The sequence below is a fragment of the Scylla paramamosain genome, chromosome 16, assembly GCF_035594125.1.
Source record: "Scylla paramamosain isolate STU-SP2022 chromosome 16, ASM3559412v1, whole genome shotgun sequence".
In the NCBI taxonomy this organism is placed as follows: domain Eukaryota; kingdom Metazoa; phylum Arthropoda; class Malacostraca; order Decapoda; family Portunidae; genus Scylla; species Scylla paramamosain.
Genome location: NC_087166.1, coordinates 7602501 through 7628112, shown reverse-complemented (window position 1 = coordinate 7628112; position 25612 = coordinate 7602501). Strand labels below are relative to the sequence as shown.

At 47.9% G+C, this 25612-nt stretch overlaps 1 protein-coding gene across 7 annotated transcripts in view; it reads right to left on the bottom strand.

The window, feature by feature from the left end:
- Window positions 1–567: 567 nt before the first annotated feature.
- Window positions 568–25612, bottom strand: part of LOC135107957 (rho guanine nucleotide exchange factor 10-like) — a 145546-nt gene continuing 120501 nt past the window's right edge. For 2 of the 7 annotated variants that reach the window (XM_064018436.1, XM_064018437.1), the window contains 16 exons: window positions 11624–11918; window positions 9372–10121; window positions 8187–8332; window positions 7076–7455; window positions 6368–6664; window positions 6000–6092; window positions 5572–5796; window positions 5052–5216; window positions 4438–4647; window positions 4130–4319; window positions 3887–4026; window positions 3500–3637; window positions 3217–3356; window positions 2809–2908; window positions 2483–2677; window positions 568–2310 (listed from right to left, as the gene is read on the bottom strand). In XM_064018436.1, coding sequence (XP_063874506.1) covers window positions 1096–2310; window positions 2483–2677; window positions 2809–2908; window positions 3217–3356; window positions 3500–3637; window positions 3887–4026; window positions 4130–4319; window positions 4438–4647; window positions 5052–5216; window positions 5572–5796; window positions 6000–6092; window positions 6368–6664; window positions 7076–7455; window positions 8187–8332; window positions 9372–10121; window positions 11624–11918 — 4679 coding nt within the window. In that variant the 3' untranslated portion in view covers window positions 568–1095. Of the gene's footprint in view, window positions 2311–2482; window positions 2678–2808; window positions 2909–3216; window positions 3357–3499; window positions 3638–3886; window positions 4027–4129; window positions 4320–4437; window positions 4648–5051; window positions 5217–5571; window positions 5797–5999; window positions 6093–6367; window positions 6665–7075; window positions 7456–8186; window positions 8333–9371; window positions 10122–11623; window positions 11919–12454; window positions 14367–24965; window positions 25152–25612 lie in introns of those variants that run through there. The other 5 variants (XM_064018434.1, XM_064018432.1, XM_064018431.1 and 2 more) reach the window with 5 other exon arrangements.

Genomic DNA, 25612 nt, shown 5'->3' with positions numbered 1-25612 from the left:
TTTGTATTGTTTATCAGAACATTCAGTTGGCTGGATTAGCCACTATTAAGACTGATGTAATTCTGTGTTTAACATTATCTAGGATTCGAAGATTCCTGGACAAGAGCACCATAATTGTGTGGCGATCATTACAACGAGCCTTTTCTCTTTCGGGTTGTCTGCTAGATAAGTTATCCAAACTCCATTTATACTATTTATACTAATCCACGACTATTCTAGAATGCACATACAACTTATTTGAATCTACTCTGGTCCTGCCGTTTCACCGCGTTTCCTGGTGAATCGGGAGTATAAATGGTTGGCTGGGTCCCACAGTACTTGAATATCCTTGGTGATATTGTGCTGTTTGCCGGTAGTTGTATAAAGAAATTAGCTGGTGACCCTGAATATTCTATTATCTCAAGTGTAATTGCTTATAACTCAAAAAGCCATTACTGGAATCTTGTGCTATTAACCAACTGAATGTTTCTTTGAGTTGTCTAAGGCAGATAAGCATTATTCGTATGGACACACCAGCTTCAAACTAGTTCAAACACTTGCTGTCAACAGGTGTAAGTAAATCACAAGTTCTTATTAGATGTTTATATGCAGTATTTCCATGGCAAGCACAGAAGCCTGCCTTGTTGACCAAAATAATGTATTTAAAATAGCAGTCATCTGATATTTACACTTAAATAACTACTACAATATATAGAGTAATTTTCTTCCATAGAGCATCTTGACAAGCATATAATTTTACTTACACATTTATCTTGAATCTTGTGTTGGGGGTTTGCTATTAACATAAGAACAAGACAAGTCTCTTAATTGCCATAACACTGATACCATCACAAAACTTTCTTCAACACTGATCAGCATTCTCACCAACACTGGCACCAGTAAATGGTGCACCTCATTCCCTCACTCAAAAGTCTAACGTTTCAGGTTTTGTATATATTTAGGTGATTATATATTGTAGGTTTGGCCAAGTACAATAATCTGCCTAAATGTCATCATAAATATGGGCACATACTTAAAACATATCACATTGCACAGGGACTATAAGAAAATAAAGAAAAATGAGCTTAATTAACGTAGATCACTAGAAAAGAATGACTAAAGCTTCATCTCCCACACCACCACGTGTGCATCACTGTCATTGGTGTGGCTGCTGTGGGGGTCGTCCGGGTGGAGCCTCAGGTTGACATAGCCTCGGCCACCCATCAGGGTCATGAGGGTCCGGGACTGGTCGGTCTCCTTGCGTCGGGAAGTTCTGTTGGACGTCACGTTGCCCGACTCAGGCTGGCTTGAAGTGTTACAAGAGGTAATGACACTGTTGATGCCACTGCCACTACCATCTTCTGATCCTGAGGATGTGGTACATGCTGAAGAGGCTCTTGAATCCATGGACCATGTTGACAGGTCCAGGGAACGTGGTCGAGAGGCTTTGAGTCTGACCCGACGGTCCAGGGTGCTGACCTGAGATGGTACAGCTAATTCTGGATCACTCCGGCGCAGAGAATCATACCGGGACAGCAAGAGTCCTTCCCCGGGAACCATGGGCTCATCTTCATATTCATGAACATTCAACAAGTCTCCATACAGGCCATACACGTCACATTCCTGGCTGCCTGCTAGGGTCCCAAGTCCCAGTCCTCGGGGAAGAGTCTTGGACAGGCGCCTCATGTGCTGCTGGGCATCTCTCGGCTTGCGACGCAGGATTACAGGGGAGCTGAACTGCTGTCGCAACAAAGGAGGTACACGTCTGGGTGGGATCAGGCTACCGTCGCTCTGCTGCTTCTCCAGCCGGGCAGTGAGATTTGGTGTTGCAGTGGCACTTCGTGCATCCTCCGAGTTAGTGAGCCTCAAGCCATCTTGTTGCTGTGACTGACCCTCCTGACTTGATGGCCGACAGGTGGACCTCAATTCAGGGAGTGTGGCATGTGGCCTGGCATGGGGTTGTAGGGTTAAGAGGAATGTGATTGGTCCTTTGTGAGCGTGGTAGCTAACATTTGCCCGGCCACTGATGATGGGTACACCTTCCAGCCGTGGCAGTGGAATTGTCAGGGCAACACCAACATTTGTTCCCACCCAGAGGAGTCCCCGTGAGGCGATGAGAGCAGTCACACTAATGTTTGAGGCAGTAACACCTTTTTCTCCCAGCACACGGTTAATGTTTGAAGCAACATTAATATCTTGGAGGTGGCGAAAGGTCTCTGTGTGATAGAGGCAGATTGTTGAGGTGTTCTGCTGAGCAATCCAGAGGCCAATGCCTGAGTGAGCCATCAGCTGCACACCACCAGCACCTTCATGATGAACCGAGAACTTTTTCTGTAACAAAAGAGAAACATGTTATTCTTCACATGCATTATCTATTTTCCTATAACTACTCTGTATTTTTTGTAAATTCTGTTTGGATATGTCAGATCATATTCTAAAGAAGTCTTTTATGATTACACTGAAAAATTATGATTTCTCTTCATGTTGTAGGAATGAAACGTACAGTTATTTCAGCAGTGAAGCAGTCCACCACTCGCACATTGTCTCCACAAGCAGCATAGACATGAGTATTAATGGGCAGGAGGGCAGAGACAGGCCGGTTGCCGAGGTTGATGCTGAGAGGCTCCCGTAACTGCCACCCTCCATCAGAGCCTCGTCGATACACCTGGACACATCCATTGCTGAGTCCAACATACACCTGTGGGAAAATAAAGTACCATGTTAGCTTACACCATACCTACTTTAGAATAAGATATCAATTTCTTAGTAATAAGTAGTGTAATAACTAATTAATAAGTCTGGTTTATTTTTCTCCTAAGGGTCACTCACCTGGTCACAATGATACTTGATGGTGGTGATGGCTGCTGGAACTGTTGTTGACCCAAGTTCTGTTTGTCGCTCTGGATCCAGACCACTGTACACTATCAATCTGGAAGAGTAAGCTTGAAATTAAGAACTGTACTTGGCAAAACACCATAATCTAGAAATTCATTAAATTTCTTAAGTTAATAGTGCATAAAATTCTGAATGATCATAAGATTTCTGGTTTTTCAAAATATACCACAAAATGTTTAAATTTTCTATTGAATAGACTATATTATCATCCAAATTTAAGTAACTGAAATTATAATAAACAGCAAAATCAAACAAACCATAAATCTGCTTTCTCTATATGTGCAGCCTTCATGTAACATAATATTTGTGTGCTCATTACAATGTGTATGAGTAAGTTCATACCTATGTGAGTGAGTGCCCATCCATACTGTGTGGGCACGCAGGGAAGGCTCCTCAGTGGTGGTGGTGATGCCTGGCACATGTTGCAGTGAGGTGATGCACACCTCCACCAGATCCACCCGCACTACCTCCCTTAGGCCAACCTGCAGGACAGGCACAGTGTATTACACTCAAGCAACTTGCCATTAGGTGTTAGATGTTAATGGTATAATAAGACATAAGATAAATTTACAAGCAGAACACAGCTACAAAATTTTAAAATATTTTCATCACTCTTGGTGTGTACCTGCTGCATGAGGTAGATGGTGATGTGAGAGGAGACACCATCAGTGGAGCACAGCCACAGGTAAGTCTGGTGTCTCCCTGTCCCAGAGAGCCGGCTTGGCCTGGCCATGGTCAAGGTGTAGCAGCACCCACACCGCACCTGAGGGCAAAAAAATGGAGAGGTCAATCATAATTACGCTTTAGCTACTGGTCACCACTGTTTACAGCAAGCAAATTAATCAGCTTCTTCTGGAAAATATACAAGTTACCTTTTTATATAAATTAATTATGAATGAAATGTACACTTTCAAGAAATCTTATAAGTGACTCAGTTTGAGCAAGAACTTGGCAAAAAAAAGATCTGTCAAACACGGTCTTCATAAAATATGACTATCAGTTGTGGCCTTACCTCGGTGTCATAAGGTGAAGAGAAAACTGGAAGTGACTTAACGAACAGAGGCATTTTAGTTGATGGTCGCTTCTCCTGCTCTGGCACATCCCAAGCTGGAGAGTTGGAACTGTCGAGTGCCAGCTGTGCTAAGCGGAGCTCTGGAAACATAACACAGAAGTCAAACATGATGCTAAGGAAATGTAAACCCAGTATATCAACAGATGTATCTATGGAGGTAGTTGTGGAGTCTTTTATTCTTACCTACAATCCAGTCTTTCTTGATGACAGGATTATTTGTTTGGAAAGTAAATGTCTCCTTTTCTCGCCCATCCTTGTTCTTGACAGTAAACTGGAGGCAGCAGGCATCAACCCACGCCATTTGCTCATCTCGAACATGCAATGCTCTCTGAATACTTCCAGAAACTTGTTGTAGATGCTCCAAGGTGAGACCCTATTCAAAGATGCAAAACATTACAGTAAAACCTCTACTGTTTGTACTTACACTTCAGTGTTTACATATTTTATGCATATACTCGTATAAAGTCACAGAAAATAAATGCACTACTCACATCATATGTCCCCTTGAGTGTAGAGACTAGTGTGGATATTCTAGCAACAACCTCATAATCATGCATGAGATCATTCATTTCTTGGCACAAACTGTCCACATTGGAACCCAGGGTCTCTTCAGGGATGCGCGAAGTGCTGATGGAGCCTGTCTTGTTGGCACCTGAAGCTAGGAGGCGACTCAGCGTTGGGGAGGATGTGGTGTCTTGGATCTGAATATAGAAAATATTGGTGATAATGAGCATTTCTGAGAATTAATGGGAGGATGTTAGAAAAATCCTTCATTGACATTAAGTTAAAGTTTATTTTGCAATTTCAGTTTTACATAAGAATTTAATCTAAAAGGAGGTAAAACTGGTAATATGACAAGAAGCTTCAGCTACTACTTGATCAGTTTCCTCACAGGACATTTGTGTGCAATGGAAACCCTATGCTGCCATGTGCCACCTGGGTTCACAGGAGTCTGTACTTCTATAACTTTTTTTAAAGGAAACCAAATACTTCACACATTACAACAACTTTACTGTGCATTTCATAATGTATCAGTTTTCACCATTGTACAGCTACATACTATATTCTAAGACTAAAGAGAGAGGCGTGAGTGGCTCAGCCTTACCTCCACATCCGTGACAGGGTACGCCCACTTGAGGGACAGCCGTTCATTCTGCTGCCCATACTCATCATTGGTCTTTGGCACCACAGTGACACACATGATCAGATCGTTGGTGAGGAAGAGTCTGCGTGCTTTGCTCTTGGTTATGAGTCCACCTTGGTTGAATTCCTAATGAAGAGAGAGCAACTATGTAGGAAAGTAACATACAAGTAATTGAAAAGTAAGAATGACACTAAACTTTTGCAAATGGTTTTACAATGCTATGAATTCTTAATGATATTGACTATGTGATAAGACATAAAAAGCACACAAATGAGACTGACACTACCTGCAAGAAAAGGCTCTGAATCAATGAAATGAGTGTAAAAGTTATAATCAAGTAAGAGAAAGACAAGATGGAAAATGAGAGAACAAGAGTGTGCAAGAAGGAAGTGGATTGACAGTAGCAAGTAAAGACTTCACTGTGGCTATTTCTTTGAGGGACTTCCACACAAGAGCCATCATGACGAGACAGTTTCCTCACCAGCTGTAAGACGTCATCTTGGCGTAGCAAGTAGCGGTTCCCTTCTTGTATTCCTCGCAGGGCAAATTTGGTGTTAATGTGCTTCAGTGTGTCTCGGAAAGCCTGATACTGCTCAGCCTCTCGCTTTCTCTCATTCAGCATTTCAGCCAAAGACTCAAGCTGAGTGAGAGCCAACTGTAGGGACATTCTGTCATGGTGACCCTGTGGAGTGTGCTTCAGCAGGTCCTGTAGGGGAAATTGGTAAACTCATTACATACCTAGAAGGGGCAGATATATTACTTAAAAATTTTTTCAAATTCAGAACAAAAACAAAAAACTGAGTAGATTGTCCTTATCTAAAATTTACATTCTTTGAAATCAAACACTGCAGAGTTAGCTCTGTTATAAAAATAAATATGTGACAGCAAATTATATGAGTGTAATCTTACCTGGAGGAAAAGAATAAACTGTGGAAAGCGTTGAACAGGCTTCACCATGAGTCCAAAGAATGACAGTCGATCAGGCGAGGTGATCTGACGCATCTGGAAGTATGATTCATTTTAGATTCTTTCTGTATATGCTTAGTTTTCTAGTAGCATAAATTTTGCTTCTCAGTCAAAATTTACAAGTAATTTTCCAAGTGATTTAACTTTTTATTGCATGAACTTCAACATGAAAGAAAATAGAAAGAAACAAAAACAGGTAAGAAACTAATTTGTCTTGAAATGCTATGGATTGTCACTAGACTACTGTGTGTCCTATCAATATAAAAGTTTGATACACAACATAAAAAAAAACAAAAATTCATGAATAATACCTTTAAGAAGTCAGCAAATGCAGTTTTCTTTTTTGACTCTTGTTTTGCAACTTCCATGGCACGAGCAAAGTTATTAATAAAGTCGCTGTATATGTCCAAAACAATAGCTTTGGAAAATGAAGCAACAAACACATCCCCAATCTTCTCCTCTCGGTCCCACTGGCGGACACACTCGGCCAGGGCAATGCGGAACAGCGTGTGGCACTGCAGGATCTCCGACACCCGGTGGAACAGCGTAGTGAGTTTGGCTGCATTCACAACTGGCGGCTTGGAGTCCTCAAGTGGCTTTTTGTATTCCTGAGGGAAGGAGGAAGGCCAGTGGTGAGTATCATTCAAAGGAAAAATATGTCTTACTTGACCTGGGTTATGTAAAATTTCTAAACAATTCTACTGATTTTCAGTATAAATAAGGACTTTTATGACTTTCAACATAAATAGCAATATGAAGGATTGTCTATTGTAGAGATTAAAATCCTATGAATGACAGCAAATTATCCAAAATGTTAGAATTCGAAAGTTTGAGCAAGAATCTTTAAACATGGTAGGTTGAAAACAAATAACATATATGAGAGCAAGATTTGCAAGCAAGCAGTGACTAGATACTGATATTACTTTAATTATATATAACCTATTCTTCCATAAAAGCAAGTCCATTGAATTCTGATACTGAGCCTCAAATTACACATGTGTACTTATGTGACTACTCACATTGACTAGTCTTTGGAGGGTTGCCACATAATTGTTCTCACTGTGAACTATAGAGGCAACTATGTGCCGTCTCTTGATCTGCTCAGGACTCAGGTTTGGAGGCATTGGGGGGAGAGCTGGAGGCTGGTGTCTGCGCTGGAAGGTGTGGGTAAACACCCCTCCGTTCTCGGCAAACAGACCCCCATGCTCTGAGTCCGCCTCTTCCAAGAGCTTTGGCATCCTGTTGTTTGTGACTCCGTTGGTGCCATTGGCAGTGGCCGTGTAGGAGCTGGTGCGCTCGGTGTTTGCGATGGTGCTGCTCCGGCGTTCAACGTCGTAGTTGACACTTTTCCGAAGCGAAAACCAACGGTATAGTTTGTTGTCCAAGGCAGGGGCAGGATCTGAGGAGAGTATATAATTCTTAAACATGAAGGTTGACAAATTCTTAAGTATGTATGTAAGAGAACCTTTCAGCCTAGGGCAATAAAAAAGGCTTAATGTATCAAAAGTTACACAAATTCTGTATGACATCTCCACAATGTCCTCAAGTTTGTTTCCAGTGTTTAAGCACAAAATCAGCTTAAAAATAATGTTAACAGAGAGAGTGACAGTTATGTATAAACCTGATGATCTGACATCCATCCAGTTAAGAAAAGAAAGTAAGTAGTTGAAACATATAAGTTAATACAAGATTTATTTAATACTTCAAAGTTCAAACACTGTGCTGGTATTTAGGTAAAAACTTGCAGAACAGGGTTCCTTTACCCTTCACAACTGATATGATAAAGGTGACATGTGAATTCTTGACACTCTGCCTAAAATACTTGAGTTCTGGCACTGATGAGACAGATATGGCAAATTTCTCACATCCTAATTCTGACATTGTAAAGGTCAGCTGAGTTTTGACAGTGACGAGACAGGCATTATATTTTCTGACTACAAGTCACTCATGAGAGCTAAGCACAACATACAACAACATAAATAAAAGATTTTAAAGGTAATGGCATGTTCCAATATAAATTTAATATGAAATAGTCTAAATACTTATATCTGTTCCCTTGCCCATGTAACAAAAGCAAGTGCCCCATCAGTCTTCCTCATAGAAGTTCCAGATCTTAGGATGAACACTCACGGTCTTCAGATGGCTTGATGGTAGCGTCCTTTGGCTGATCCTCCTTAGAGTCCTTGCGTGCGGCATCCTTCAGACCCTTTGTGGACTGCCTCCTTTCTCGCCACTGTTCTCTTTTCCGCAGGATACGTTGTTTGAAGTTCTCCAGGCTGTGAAGGGGCAACAGAGGTTACAAAGATGTCCTAGACGATTGTTGTGTTTCACTTTGCTGACAGCGTGAATGTTTTTCAGAGCAAATGTTTGGCTGTCACTCCTTTGACTGCGACTGCTATGGCTTTTCAAAATAAATAAAATGTCTGGAATATGTTTAAAGTATAAATTCGAAAAAAAACTTTCTGACAGCATAAAGAATGATTTTGTGTCTGCATCGTTATTTGTCCATAGTAAAACTGTCCTGGGTTACTCAAATGAAGTGACGGCATATTATCATCAGCATTCAAAGGGTTAAGTCCAGCATGCTCTCAATTAAATGCTGGTGTTACTTATATTTAGGTCACGCACAATGGCGAAGCTCCCTAACAGTAACCAAGGTAACAGCACCACGGCAAACACACGCTATTATGAAGCTGCAAACAACAGGTCTCCCCGCCACATGTTGAGCCCTGATTACCACATCTCTTTGGTATTCAGGGCAATCAGTCTAGGTATTTGAATTCAGCCTGGTGGCGGGACGTGGCCAGACTGCCACACCAGCGTGAGTGTGTTGGGATTAAACTCGTCCTGTTATCTGTCAGTAACTCACACGCAGGACACGAAACAAAAACGAAAGGGCGACCTCCACGCACTTGGGTTTGTTGTCACCCCGAAGGTCAGGGGACAAAAATCAAACTTACATAATTCTTCAGGACAACGGACATCTTGGGGAAGGATTGTTCGGTATTAGAAAATGTTTAGTACAAGGGCATGACGGTAACGTAAGACTCCACGGGAATACAATTAAGACGAAAGTAATACGCCACGAAACTCAATTAAACTTAACGAACAAATTGTTAATTAACAGAGTGAGTGTCTTGATTACTTATAATTGGATCAACTAAACTAACAACAAACTTTTGTTCGGACGTGGGAAGGGAAACAAAATACACACAATTCTGGACATTCTGGTGAAATGTGAGAATTGGTGCATGTCTTGTTATAATTAGTTAAACGTTATTTCAGGAGCACGTAGAATATACTTGCAAAACTAACTTTTGGCTCCTGCCGAGGGTGAGGCTGGCACTGCGCCGCAGCCCCGTGGCCCGTACCGCCCGCGGCACGTCCTCCGCCACGCACCGGGGCAAGTCCAACATACTCTGACTTGTGTTCATTCGTATGTCATCAGAGTCATGCAGCACTGAGTCAGAGGACCCGTGATTCCCTGAGTCTTCACCAGCAGCTTCGGCGTCACCGAGCGTCGAGTCCTTAGAAACATCGTTTGAGGAATCCTCTCCTGAATCCGAATCACGCCCCAAGGCCGCCACATCAGGATTACTGCGCGGGGACTCGTGCCACGCGTCACGAACTATGGATTCTTTGAGGCTCGGGGAGTCGTGTATTCCAGATCCCGCGATACTCCAGCGATTTAGGAGGTCATCACCAAGCAGGGACTCCCCGTCCCGCAGGACCACCCTGGGCGACGGAATGAAGGCGTCCACTTCCTCCAGGCAGCGAGCATCAAGGCTGATTGGGGTGCTTTGCATGGGCAAGTCTCCTTCTTCTGCACATTCTTCGTTGATGGTAAAAAGCTGGCTGGTGCTGGAGCTGCGCGGGCTGTCGTCATCACCACTGCCTGCTTCCCCACACCCTCCGCTCTCTCCATTTGAATTGGACCACGATTTTATTTCTTCTTCATTATTTGTTTGTTCATTTTCATTTTGCGTAGAAGAGGTTGTTTCTTCCGAGTCACGACACTGCACATTTTGCGCCGCTCCGTCAAGCCCATCATACCAATGCGTGGACCTAAGTGAAGAGGGGGCCTTTGAAACACGTGAAGCGCCAGCCGTATTTTGGTCTAACATAACATGTGTCATTATATGTCGGGAAAAGCCTAAGTTAAATGCTTGTGTTGGCAGCCCTGAACCTGACTCACACTGCTCTTCGCTGGCAGTTACGGGGAGCCCACCACCACCACCACCACCACTGACGTCACTCGTATCGCTGCCACCGTCCTGAGAAGTCTTGGCGGATTTCCGACGGAACAACCATTTCATTTTCACACTAAAATCGGATCTGGATCGCGGGTTCTTGTATTTCATATCACCAAGTGTTGCTTTTCTTATGTGTGGTGGCAACGTCCGAGCACCATCTGTTTTGGCTAAATTTTTTAACTCACAGCCGTCCTGTCGCCTCTCCTCCGGCGACCTTTTCCTGGCGTCGTGCAGGTTGAGGCTCTGCGAGCGTGACAACTTAATTCGACTTTTAACAGGAGTTCCTCCCGAACTCTGCTTCGACATCGGGGAAATGGGAAGCGCCATTGTTTTCTATTCATGAGCTTTTACGTGCTCCTAGAGTCTTGAACACTTCCGGCTGCGGCTGGCTTTCCGGTGCGCACAGTTTAACAACGTGGTTTGCACGTTAGTTGGAGAGCATGGTGAGCACCGGAGGGTCGACCACCAGCAGGAGCAACACTGGCCGAGCAGCGGACGGGCGGCAGTGCTGCTCCCCGCGCCGCGCCACGGTGACTGTCTCGCCTGTCACCACCTCGCCTGTATCGACATCTCGGCGGCCAAGATTAGATACGCGCACTGATAAAAATGGAACATAAAACTATAATATACAAATTTTATCACAGCGCTGTTGCATCCGATACGTAAGAATGCAATAACGATGTTGATTTATGTGTCCGTGCGTCCAATAGTGAAGTGTTATGAGTTATGAGCCAATGCGGCAACAATACCAACTTGTTCCTACCTTCGAACTCTTAATATCAATGATCTCGCCATAAGATAAAGCATTATCTTTCACCACCCTAGTAAATAACTCCTTTCATAAGCCAATCAAGTCACATCACAAGAACAAAAGCCTTCACTCGTGTTTAAATTTTTTTTATAAACTAAAATTCTCTCTCTCTCTCTCTCTCTCACACACACACACACACACACACACACACACAGTTAACGAACGGTTTATTTTTTCTTTATAAAAACTAAAACCAATCACAAACCGATCTGCTTCACACAATCTGGGGCCCGCATTGTAAACGAAATCTATCAGAATTGCGACAGCAACGCGAATCAGTAACGAATGGGAACTTGTTCGTTGTTTCCTTAAATAACTGAGTTTTGTCTGAGGAATAGAGTGAGTGCCAACTGTTTACGGGGGGGCCGCACAGTGCTTGACCTTGGCATCGTTTTTGTCATGGCGGAGCGGGCGACGTTGTACGTGCGTCAAATGGATTTTTACAACCGTCCAGATAATGATGAGCAAACAAAACTGAAAGAGAGGGAGGGCAATGCACTCACTTGGGCGCCTGTGTCTTGACCGGGCCTCCTCCGTTCTCCTCTTCGTTGCTGGAGTACGACTCGAAATCCTCGGAGCCCCAAGAGTCTGAGGATGACAGCTGGCGGTGCACGTGAAGGCGGCGAGAGACCCACGTCTCCTCGTTGCCGCCTCCCGTCGTGCCTCCTGCCCCGCCGCCCCGGACCCCGCCGCCGCCACTGCCCAGGTCTGAGATATCCTCGTAGATGCGGTCCTCACACCAAGGCCCGCTCAGCGTGCTCGACCGACTGGAGCGACTCGACCTGCTCGACCTGGAGTCTGGAAGGAAAAAAAAAGTTGTGCATCAGACAGTGACAACACTTCACTGCAATACCAAGTTACATGAATATCTAATCTTCAAACAAGCGAAATTCACTCAACTTTATCTAGGTAACATGAGCGACAAGGAAGAAATTTAGTCACTTCAATCAAACCAAGGATGTAAAACATTAATAATCACCGAGTGGAAACAGTGCGTAAAATTGTGAGATAATATGCAATCAAGTGGCTCCAGCACGTGTCCGCCACGGTGGGCACGTGACGCCCTCAGCGCCAGCCCCAGACGTGGGTGTCCAGGGAGGGGCGGCCACCCGAAGCAGGGCGCTGTGGCACCACGACAAGACAAGGCTGTCAGTTTAAGGTGCGTCATATGTACAGCGTAAAGTATTAGCAGAGCAGTGAAAAGACACCACCATCACCACCATGAGCAGCTAAGCAAGCAGGTGAACGAGAAGGCGCAGAGAGGCAGCACATGCAGGCGGCCCAGCACCAAGCAGAAGCAGCGCCGCCAAACTATACCCAGGACGTCGCCTTACCACAGTCTGCTCCATTCCCCTCGTTATTACTATCTCTCTCATTCCTGTCTTCAATGGTTTCATAGATTGGCTCACAGGTCGCGGGTACGCCCTCACAACCAGCTTCTTGTCGTCTGCACACGCCACTTACGCCACTCTCAAGGGCGTGAGTTAAGTCTTCAGCGCTGTCACTCCTTTCATCCACATGTTTCGGACAATCATAAGCATGCTCGTCGCTGGCTGCCTCGATCCCAGGTAGTGCAGGGCAACTTTCCTCCCCTTCTGGAGTCACCACGGAGCAATTTTCGTGCTTTGCTTCATCAGGAGGCACAGGCACTGGCCGCCCTTTGTGAACCGTGGCGTAGTGCGGCTCTCCGTCAGTATTCTGTGAGGGCCCCTCTGCCGATGGCGTCTCACTCTCCGCAGACGTGGACGCCGCTTGGCAAGAGTCTTCAACTGAACTGTCCCCGACTGCGATCTCTATTTCGTAGTCTTGGTCAGCGTCATTACTCTCCGCCTCCACTATGCTTTCTTCGGCTTGGTCTAAACTGCCTTGACTTTCGTTCGTTCCAGTCTCCAGCGGTGCCTCTTTTTCCTTACTCGCCTCACCACTATCACAGTCACTGCCACACTCCTCAGCCGGAGGTTCACTAGGCACAGCTGGTGGAGGCTCACTAGGCACAGCTGGTGGAAGCTCACTAGGCACAGCTGGTGGAGGCTCACTAGGCACAGCTGGTGGAGGCTCACTAGGCACAGCCGCTGGAGGCTCACTAGGCACAGCTGGTGGAGGCTCACTAGGCACAGCCGCTGGAGGCTCACTACACACAGCATCCGGCGTCGCCTCCACCTCTAGTGCTTCAGAGGCCTCGAGGATTGTTTCTGTTGTCCTTTCATCCTCCAGTTTTTGTTCCGTCTTGCCCTGAGGAACACTCGCGTCACTTTGATGATCTTCCTCCTTCACCTGTTCAGGAAGTGACTCATCAGTACTGGAATTTTCATGAGCAGGACACGTGTCGTGGGCCTCGTTACAAATATTGTTCAGATGGGCGTCGTCACATTCTGGACCCCGGGGGGCCTGGGGCGGGGTGAACAGCAGCGAGGGAGCCGTACCCCTGCGGCAGCGGCTCCTCCCTCCCATTTCCGTGGGTGGGTCCTCCCGGAACTCACAGGAATGTCGCCGGTCGCTGGTGGAGTTTAGGGCCTTTAACTCCGGCAGCACGCGGCAAATGGCAGTCATAAGATCAGTGGCATCCTCGTCCACCTCGAAGCTGACGTCTGGCACGCCCACCTCTTCCTTGTTCTGGGTCAACATGATGTCTCCTGCTTCGCTTCTTTGATTCAGTTCTTCCTTTACCTCCTTTTCCGCGGGCAAAATCAAACCCTGCGTGTCGCCAATGTCACCGCTCTGATTATTGTTGCCGTCGCTGGCGGGGAGAAGTGGGAGGCTGGAGCCTTTCTGGCCCTCCAGCTGCACCTCGTCATCGACTCCTGCCGGCGCGTCGGAGCAGCCGTCGCCAGAAACCTCACTCTCGTCCCCTGTCAAAGGCGCGTCAATGAGATTATCCTCACCAGACTCTCTCTTGGTGGTGGCCTTCATCTCTGCCTCCATCTGTGGCCGATCAGACGCCTTTTACACACACTTTCGTGCCATTATCCTTAGTGTCACACCGGCTTCGACGCACCACAATCACCACCACCACCACCACCACTCACACAGTCGCCTGTCTCATAGATCACACCACCAGAGTACTTGTGTGCCTCACCGCGGCTTGTCCATGCCACACATGATCCTGGGACGAGGCTGTGGCTATGTTACATTTCTTGAACTTTTTTTTCATCACACGCACAACACGGGAATACTTCGAGAACACGTGACCTTTGCGGCATGAATGGGTATGCGCAACAACACTTCACACACTGATATACCTGATGGCTGAAAGTAAACACGAGGGAAATTAACCAACACATGTAAACAAAATCACCAACAAGAACAACATGATGTTAAACGCAAACGACACGACGAACTGAAACTGATATTCTTGTCGGCTGCGAACAACACGAAGACTGACTTAGAAATACGAATAGAAACACTAAGAACAGAAGACGAAAATCAACACAACGAATTCATAATAACATAGAACACGAGCCTACGAGAGAGAGAGAGAGAGAGAGAGAGAGAGAGAGAGAGAGAGAGAGAGAGAGAGAGAGAGAGAGAGAGAGAGAGAGAGAGAGAGAGAGAGAGAGAGAGGTATACACATACAGACAGGAAGGGGGCATAAGTGACTGCTAGCACTCGGAGGGGAATTAAGAGGAAGAAAGGGGCGGGGGAAGCGTGCCCTCCACCCCTATCTCACTAAGGAAGGAGGGGGTGGAGGGGTGAATGAGGAGAGGACGGGGATCACGAGTATTAGAGAGGATGGGGTAGTGAGGCTGCGTGCCCCTCCACCCCTCCCCCTTATGTCCGCTACTGCTGCTCTGCTCTGATGACCAATATCCTGAGGCCTCTTCCTGCCAGCCGTGCCTTCTCCTCCTGTCCTCCTCCTCCTTCTCCTCCTCTCCCCGTAGCCTGGACGAAAAAAATAACAAAACCAGTTTCTTTCACATAAACCGGCAGCAGACGCCCACTACCCGAGGTTCCGCCGCCTAATAATCTGAACTAGGCAAGGATCGAGTTGCAGGGCGGCGGCGGCGGCGGCGGCACCGCGCTAAGCCGCAGCCTTCGACACTTACCCCCACGACTAGGTTCAAAAGTCCTCTGAGCGACACGGATAATGATACTGCACCACAATAACAGAATAAACAGAATTAAATAATCTCGTTTTTTTTCTTCTCATTCACACAATTACACAACACACGCGGGAATGAAACGTGACACCACCAGGGAATGAGTGACAAAAGCGCCATGGAGAGAAAAAAAAAAAAAACTCTGCCTTTCCTCATGTTAATACTTATGCATCTTGCGGTGACACCAGGCCGCGGGACGAAGGCTGCACCCCAGGCTGCCAAAGGGCCTCAAGGTTACTGTGTGTTGTAAAAACGGTCGTAACTGTGGTGTGTCGCGGCGGACCGACGGGTAATGATTCTGGCTAATTCCGGGTTGCCCTCAGGTGTTCCTCGGAGACAGATGGACACGATAATTCTTGGTGGCTTCACGACGAGTAATCTTGAGCAGTTTTATGGTCTAATTAAGCGTTAGTACGCGGCCTTGGTGGTACCTGGCGGCGGCACTGTCACTGGCACCTCGTGTTTTAAGTTGGGAGGAACATTATCTCCTCGCCGACCCCGACTCCCTCCATTGTCCCCCGCATCCTTATCCCCCCCTCCCCCGCCTCAGCCCATATCCCGCACACCCTTCCTGCCCTTCCTGATCAAGCCACATCACCAACGACTTGCTTATAAACACTCTTCCTCTTGACAAGACTTTGAATTGTGAGAGGTGAGCTGACTCAGCGGGTCTTTCCCAGCAGTTACTGACCACGTGCTGGCGTGCAAGCACGCCCTTGGCCGCTCCTTCAAACACGATCACGCGCGCACGCACACACACGCACACGCACGCACGCACGCACACACACACACACACACACACACACACACACACACACACACACACACACACACACACGAGGCTAAAATCGCAATGTAAACTTCCGCCCTTGTGCCGCGGCGCCGTTAGGACGCTGGTGGCAGGATTACTAATTGCCGCCACAGTGAGTGAGCGCCGCGGTGCCGCCAGGTGAGGGTGATGGCACGACACTGTGACTCCAGTAACACGAGGCAATGGTGACGCTGACGGCTTCCCTCGAGCCCCCGCCGTGCCCGCTGCCGCTGTTACCTAACGTGGTGGGCGTCAAGAGTCCCGGTGGGATCTCATTATCCTGACTTTATTCCATGGGCGGCGTCGACGTTGCAGCTACGCATAAACAAGGTAGGGAAGGCAGGCTGCGGGGGGCGCGGCGTGGCCCGGCAGGTCCAGCCCGTCCCTGGTGTTGCTTAAGCGAGGCCACGCAGCATATTGTGAAACAGTCCTTAGAGGAAACTAATTTGTTGGAATGGTGAAAACAAATGAACATTCCACTATCAAATCTATTTGTTGACACATGCCAGCCCCTCCTGTCCTCCTCGCCCGCCGCCCCCAGAGTCACCATGACAACCACGCAAGCCAGCAGGTCACACACTTCCCGCATCACCAACACGCACGGAGGGTCATATCCCTTTCTATCGCACAAGGAACTTCCCTCCTGCCTCGCCATTCCTCACCCGCGCCCCTCGCCCCCTTTGATGGGGCTGTGTGTGATGGCACCGAGGGAACACAAGTAATAAAGGAGAGAAACACTGATAAAAGGAAGAGGGAAGAGCGGGAGGGAGAGACTGGAGACGTGCCAACAGCTGTCAAGGATCCCTTCACGACACCACCACCACCACCACTACCGCCGCCGCGGCCGCCGCCACCAGTACCACCACTACTACCTGACTACCTGTACCGCACCTCCCCCTCCGCAGCCTCTCCCACCACTTGCTCACAAACATCCTCCTTTTCTCCCACGCAACAATGGAAGTAGAGATCAAAACAAGCTTGTTATCTACGTATGAGTCTTGCACGGCGATAACTAAAGATAAAGGATGCGAGGGCGTTGACGAGAGAGAGAGAGAGAGAGAGAGAGAGAGAGAGAGAGAGAGAGAGAGAGAGAGAGAGAGAGAGAGAGAGAGAGAGAGAGAGAGAGAGAGAGAGAGAGAGAGAGTTTAAGTAAATTCCTGGCGAAGGACAAAGGGACAGACTAATGAATCTGTAGCTCGTACCCATCACAACACAGCGCCATCACTTCGGAGTCGCCATCGCAGGGGAAACTACCACGACCACCACCACCATCAGTACCACCACAACCAGTGAATATCTTCCTAATCGCCTCCCTTGCTACTCTTGTTTCCACCTTGGTCGTCATCCTGTTCTTTACTCTTTACCCTTCCTACTCTTTATTTCCTATTACTCTTTCTCTTTACTCCTCTATTTCACTTTTACCCCCAATACATTCCTTCTCATCTCCGCCCTTCTTATACATTCCTTCCTCATTTATTTTCCGTTCTCCTTCTCTTCCCCATTCATCTGATACAGTCACCAGCGCCACAACACACCTACATACATACAATTTGACACCCTGTACCAATGCTCGCCAACACCCACCACCACTACTACCAGCACCTCACTCGTCACCGCCGTCAGAGTGTAGCCTCCCTGACACCAGAACCAATACCCATCACTCACCATTAGCAACCTCACACGTCCGCTGCCAACATTGCTGATACACACTCTTTGCACGTATTACTCACCCCCACCTCCTCTCTCTCTCTCTCTCTCTCTCTCTGCAAGTGTTAATGAGAAGGCGCTCACGTCCACTTGCCTCGCTCGACACTAACCCTGAAACAACTGCTCTCTCTGGCAACTCCTTCCGCAAAAGTGTAATGAGGCGTCATGATGGTTTAGCCTGCTCTGATGTGGTCTCCCATGTTCTATTCCCGTCTAATCAGCACCTTCAGGAACGCGCAAGGGGCAAGGAAGGGTATAGTGAAGGTGCACCGTGACTTCAAAAGGCTACGGTGAAAAAGCAGAGCCGCAATTAAGTCCGCGGGAACAATATTCACGCGACGTTTAAGTGCGTGTGACGTCACCGCGTAGGCGACTCGTGGTTGGCTGCTGTCGTGGCCGCTGGCGGAGGGCAAACACGCGCCTTGTTTTTCTTTCCTCGCCCCTCCGCCTCCGCCAGCCTTCATTAACAGTTATCAGAAAAAGGCGGAAAAACGACAAAATAACTCGTTCTTTCCGTCTTCCTCCTCCGTGTTTAAGTTCCCGAAGGCTCAGTACATACTGTGTGTGGCGGCGCTGTAGGCGAGTGACGTCAGGAATGCCTCGCCTCACTCGCGTTACTCGTGTTTGTTTGGAGTGTCATAAGGAACAGGGATGATTTTTATATGCCCTTTTTATTGCTTCAAAATATACAGCGAGTGAATCTTGGAACTTGAGACGCACAAACAACGGAGTGAAGATGCTCTCTCTCTCTCTCTCTCTCTCTCTCTCTCTCTCTCTCTCTCTCTCTCTCTCTCTCTCATAACCCACTAGAACAACAAACTAATTGAATAAACACATAACCATCTTTCTAAAACAACTAACCAACTGATTGACTTACAAACTACCAACCAACTAACAAAGGTAATGTGTGATGCGTGGTCCTCCCATCAGCACTCAAATCTTTCAGTCCAGGCCAAGTCTTTCACAATGATAAGATGAGTCACGTGTGGAGGAAGGCATCATTATGTGCAAGTATGGAAAGGTGAAGGCCACGCCAGCACCACCGACGGCTGGCTGACTGAAGCTTCTAAGAACAGACCAAGATTTACTGAAGGATGACCTAATCTACCTTGTGACGCCATTGTTATGTTGGGAAAGTGAAGAGTTCTCAGATGAGCAGGAGAGAAAACGGAAGCAGACACAAGGAGGAAAAACAAGGGAGATACACGCACACGCAAGAAGGGAAAACAAGGAAAACACGCCCACACACAAGAAGGAAATGAAGAAAAACTGACAGACGCAAGAGGGAAAAGAAGAAAAACTGATACCCGAGAAGAAAAGTTGATACTCCAATAGAAAACGAAGAAAGTAACACATACAAGAAGGAAAAGAAGAAAATCAAATACGAGGAAAAGAAGAAAAACTGACTCACACACGGAAATAAACACACACACACACACACACACACACACACACACACACACACACACACACACACGAAAGATGGAATAGAAAACACCGATAGAAGGGAAATAGGTAAGGAAGAGGAGCCTTATGAAGATGAGAAACGGATACAGGAAGAATGGAAGGAAGAATGGATGTGGGTTTTGAGCAGATGCTGGTGGAGGAGGAGGAGGAGGAGGAGGAGGATTACCAGGATGGGCGAGTGGTAGTGGGCGGTGGGCGGGGTGATGTAGTGTTCAGGTGGGTGGTTGGGTGAGTGGTCGTGGTGATGGTTGCACAAGGACAGGGAGAGGGAAGGGGAGGTGTGGAGTGGTGGTGGAGAGAAGGAAGAGGAGGAGGGGATGGCCAGACCTGCTAACTCACCTCCACCACCACCACTACTACCATCACATCTTCCCAGCCTCTCGTCCTCCTCCTAGTAACTATTATGTAACTAACGTAACTGGCCAACAAAGGGTAGCCTCGACGATCTACCTTCACCGATGACCCCCACACACACACACACACACACACACACACACACACACACATGGGAGTGAGAGACGCAGGAGTGGAGTACCGCAGGGTAGCCTCGGGCGCCTCCAACTCTCTCAGTCTCACCCAGGCCGCCAGGAACGAACCCACCTTCACACACACACACACACACTCACATTAACTCCCTTCCGCACCCCGACACGCCCCCCCAGCCGCCCCGCCACGCACCTCGCCTCCCTTCCACCTATTACAGTGGCCAGGGCGTCAATCACATGAGTCTCCGCCCTAGTAGACGTGCGCTAAGACTCTTTATAATTTGCTTGAACGAAATATCTGGCGAGCTGCCGCATCTGGAGGTCCTCACGGTCGGTCGCCATCACCTCAAATCCACCACCTGACTCTCTCTCTCTCTCTCTCTCTCTCTCTCTCTCTCTCTCTCTCTCTCTCTCTCTCTTGTACGCGTTCCTGTGTTATTTGTTAGCCGCAGTGTAACCTTGAGTGTTTTTCCTCCGTTCTGGTGCTCTGGTCGTCGCTCGCCAACTCACGGCAGCGTTGAGAATGGGGGTAATACGCGACACCAAGGCGGGGTGGCGCCGAAGGGGGTGAGCGGTATCCTGTTCCTGGCAAGCTTATGAACGCGAGCACTCGGTATGTTAGTGAAGGGTGTGCGGGGATGGGAAAGAGAGAAAGAAAAAAAAAAATACTTATCCTTCACGCTACTGGAAAAAAAAAAAAAGTACCCTGGGAAAACACACACACACACACACACAAAATGAGAGGGACACATCTAAATGAGTTACATCTACAAGTGGAACGTGGCAACTCGGCAGATCACGTAACCCTCCTCTATAACTAATTACAACTGACTTCCCACGCCCATTGTCTTGGTGCGCATCAAATGTCCGCAGCAACGAGTAACTTAGTTTGCATCAGGACCTCGAGTCACGGCGGTGGGTCTTAAAAGGACACACACGCGGGAGGAGGATGGGAGTAAGACAATGAAATCGATCCAGGAACTCCTCTAAGTGGCTGCACGTGCCTTCAGGTCTGATGGGCCGCGAGTGAGGTGAGAACAAACAAACAGGTGAACAGGCGTGGTGTGAGGGAGTGAGGGAGGCTGCCTGGCTTGGGGGTGACGGAGGAAGTGGTCAGGCGGGTGACGACGCGTGAGGAATCCAATAGAGGTTGCATTATTGTATTATTAAAAATAGCCACACATCTCTGACTCAAGTCACTCCCTGTCTCTGTCTCTCAGTTCTCCTGTGTCCTCTGTGTCTCAATCGATTGTTCCGTCTCCGTCACCAGCGGAGCGCCAAGCCGGAACAAAGATAAGTGGAAAACCCAAGTGGAGTTTTCAGAAGGTAATAGTTGTTGTTGGTCTGGGAAGTCATTACGTCGGTTTAGCGCTGTGCTCTAGTCCGCCTCACTGGTGCTTTGAGACATCGAAGGACGGTTCAGAAGCAATAAAAAAGCCGCTGCAATGCCCGACTTGTCTTCTGCTGTTTGTCTTGCGATTACATAATGTCAAGGATTTAGCTTGTGTGGCTTGTGTGTCCCATCTGTGTTTGTTCTCTCTCTCTCTCTCTCTCTCTCTCTCTCTCTCTCTCTCTCTCTCTCTCTCTCTCATCCTCTCTCTCTCTCTCTCTCTCTCTCTCTCTCTCTCTCTCTCTCATGCATTCCGCGCCGTTACGCTGGCCAGTGCAAAAAAAAATGAGCAGCCTTTTGGTGGAGTCGTGAAACGTGACGCGTGGGACTGTGACGCCTTGCTCACGCCCATGCATGTTTGGGTCCTGCCCTGTCCTGGCACTCTCTCTCTCTCTCTCTCTTCTCTCTTCTCTCTCTCATCTCTCTCCTCTCTCTCTCTCTCCTCTCTCTCTCTCTCTCTCTCTCTCTCTCACTGGTTGCTATGTGTGCGAGTTTCTGCATTTCACAACAAGACTATTCTGCCCACACACACACACTCACACACTCACACACACACACACACACACACACACACACACACACACAGGAAGTTGCACTAATACACATACGCACAGTCAGTCACACGACCCACACACAGGCGCAGAGAGAGAGAGATGAGAGAGAGAGAGAGAGAGAGAGAGAGAGAGAGAGAGAGAGAGAGAGAGAGAGAGAGAGAGAGAGAGAGAGAGAGAGAGAGAGAGAGAGAGAGAGAGAGAGAGAGAGAGAGAGAGAGAGACACACACACACACACACACACACACACACACACACACACACACACACACACACAAACACACACACACACACACACACTACCCGCTGGGTGTTGTGTCATCTCAAGGACGTCACGCAACATAAGGGCAACCCCAAGGCTCCTGAAGGTTTGGGTTAGTCTTGAAGGGCAGAGGGAGGGAGGGGAAGGAGGGCGAGATTGCAATAATAGTGACAACCCTAATGATTATGATGGTGATGGTTGTGATGCTGATTACTTTTACTATCGCTTTTATTATCATTGTTTGTCTGGTGTTTGTTCATGCCTCCGTGCACGTGTGTATGTGTGTGTGCGCCCAAGGTAGCGGTGAGTCAAGTGCCTTATTCAACTGTCTTATTCTGAGCTAGGGGTAACTTGATATTGGTTCATCCTGCCGTTGCATTTGTTTTTTGTTTTTTCGCCCTTACTTACACCCTCACTCCCTCCCTCCCTCAGTCGGTCAGTCAGTCCATTGCATGCACGCACACACGAACTGGATAAACTCTGCTTCTCTACTGCACCACCACCCTATCACACACACACACACACACACACACTACACACACACACACACACACACACACACACACACACACACACACACACAAACGTCTAATTACGTTCACTTCAACGATACAATCCAAAGATATGGCGTTAGATTGCATTGTATGTACGTCAAGAAGAAGAAGAAGAAGAAGAAGAAGAAGAAGAAGAAGAAGAAGAAGAAGAAGAAGAAGAAGAAGAAGAAGAAGAAGAAGAAGATCACATCATCAACAACGACAACAAGGAATAGGAGAGAGAGAGAGAGAGAGAGAGAGAGAGAGAGAGAGAGAGAGAGAGAGAGAGAGAGAGAGAGAGAGAGAGAGAGAGAGAGAGAGAGAGAGAGAAAACAGAACAAGAATGAAAGACCAAGAAACGCCAGAACAGTACAAAAGCCCTCACTATACCAAGCATTCAGTCTTCCTCCCTTCCTCTCCTCGCGTCTCAGCCTTACGCCGTTGCTTCAGTTTTCACTCGCCATCACTTTCACAATTATTTCGTATTCCAGCTGTGTTCGGGGTCGGTAATGGGAGCCCTGCCACCCGTCTTCTGAAGGTCCTCGCTTCCTACAGGGTCACGAGTCGTCTACAGGACCTGCACAGCAACTATGATCCTCTCCGTATCCTGAAGTCCTTCCTCCTTCCTCTGCCTCCTCGTCTCTCTCTCGCTAGTATTTTGACATACAATACCTTTATCTACAAGTGGTCGGCGCCTCACAAAGGAACTATTGAAGGATAAATCGAACGCATTACACGCCTAGGAAGGTTTGCCGCCCCTTAAACTGTTCAGTCTGGTGTTAAAGGGTAAGGTTGCGGAAGGGGGTGAAACTTCTTAACCCAGATATGAACTGTAATACTGACGGAGGCGACAAGTTAATTGCAATATTTAAACACCGCCGGAAGGACTGACGATGTGAAGGAGAGAGAGAGAGAGAGAGAGAGAGAGAGAGAGAGAGAGAGAGAGAGAGAGAGAGAGAGAGAGAGAGAGAGAGAGAGAGAGAGAGAGAGAGAATTTTCGGGTAAAACAAACAAACAGAACCTCATGACCCCCTTCCGCACAACCCTCGAGGGACTCCGGGACCCTCAACACCATCAGGAGGAGGAGGAGGAGCAGCAGAGGCCCAGAGGCAGCAGGGAAGTCCCGAATCCAACAACATCTCATTACGGACTGAGTTCCATCACACACAGACACAGACACAGACACAGACACACACACACACACACACACACACACACACACACACACACACACACACACACACACACCTCTTAGCTCACACATCCATTGCACATCATCTCCGGATCTTGATTTGGTGAGATTCTGCTGCTCTCTCTCTCTCTCTCTCTCTCTCTCTCTCTCTCTCTCTCTCTCTCTCTCTCTCTCTCTCTCTCTCTCATCAGGTAGTACATACACTTTCTCCCTTCAACATTCAAATAAACATTTATGTGTGTTGGACTTATATTTTAAATCAACACATTTTTCCTCCTCCCTCAAAACCCAGCCCTGCAGGAAAACAGGAGGCTTACATACCAAGAAGAGGCGCGGGGACGCAATCCTGACTCCAGGGCCTCGTAGGAAATGGAGAAAAGGAGGAAAAAACAAGACATGGTAAGGAGGGAGGAGAGAAGTTTGAAGGAATGACGGATATTGAGTTCCCAGACAATCACGCCGGTCAAGAGATGAAGGTCGGCCCTCGCGGAGCCTTCACAAGACACTCCTCTCTCATTCCTCCCTCTCTCTCCTCTCTCTTGCCGAACACGCAGTAGGAATCTAAGAACCTCCCTTTCACGAGACACGACATCGTACACGCGCACACGCACACGAGAAGGTTTTGCGCGAAGGGGCGAGGCGGGGGAAGAGGAGTGGCTTATCTCCCTCCTTCCTGCTTAACATTTTATCCAGGAGATGTGGTAAAAAGCTCTAATGATTTCCTATTTCACCGTCCCTTTTTCGCCCTTTTGCTCCACCTCCTCGTCCTCGTCGCTCGCTCGGCACTGCACCTCACTGCTCGTCTGACCTTCGGGGCGTAGAAGGGTCTGGGAGGGACACGTTGTCAGCGAGCGACTGAAGGACCTTACGACACACTTGCTTAACCAACCGCACAACGATGCCGTCTTTTTTTTTACTGTACGTTTCACAAGCTTGCCTGTCTCAAATAGGCGAGCGATAAGACATTCCCATTATCGATTTCCACACTACGGCAGAACAGAACCAACGAACCAGTGACTCATTTGGTGTACTGGAAGTTTCGTTCTGCGTTATTCCAGAAAGAACCGCCGAGAAAACCCACGGGTCACTTTCCATTGTTCTGCGGGATGTTATCACTCTTCACTTTCTTTTTCTCTCTTTTCAATCTTGGCATCGCTTCCACTCTCTCCCACTCTCTGTTCTCTCTTAACACTGTTCCGCAGCACCACAAACACAAACATACACGAGGAAGAAAAAAAAAATTACACTGCATATTCCACTTTCTCCACCAGTCTGATCATAACAACACTACAATTTACTCTCGATGTCTTCGGCCACCCACATACACACACACACACACACACACACACCAGCACCGAGACACGGACGGGTACACACAACAGGTGCGGGCGATGGGTGGCTGGGAACTGAGGACAAACTCGCGCACTCCAACCTGCCTGCCCGGGAGTCGCTCCTCTACTGAATGGCTGGCAGGCTGAGGGCTCTGGCTGGCGGTGCTGGTGGCGGTGGCGGTGGTGGTGGTGGTGGTCGGGGCAAGCGGTAACACCCAACACACCCAGGCCAGCCCAGCCCTAGCCAACCGCCAGAGACAAGCCAGCCAACCTCACGCACTCCCCACTCCCTCCCTGCTTCTCCTCCTCCTCCTCCTTCGACGGTTTACAAAAGGCCGCGAGAGGGATATGTTAGGAGTAAATTGCAAACGCACGCAAATGGAAGGAGAGAAAATGAGGAAAGGAGGGAGGGAGGGAATGAGGTAGGAGGAAATACGCCAGTGAGGAATGCAAAGGTGTGATTGTATTTTAGAGGAGGAGGAGGAGGAGGAGGAGGAGGAGGAGGAGGAGGAGGAGGAGGAGGAGGAGGAGGAGGAGGGAAACGTGGGCGTAGGCAGCCGTTGATTTTCAGACTTGATTTGAGAGAGAGAGAGAGAGAGAGAGAGAGAGAGAGAGAGAGAGAGAGAGAGAGAGAGAGAGAGAGAGAGAGAGAGAGAGAGAGACCA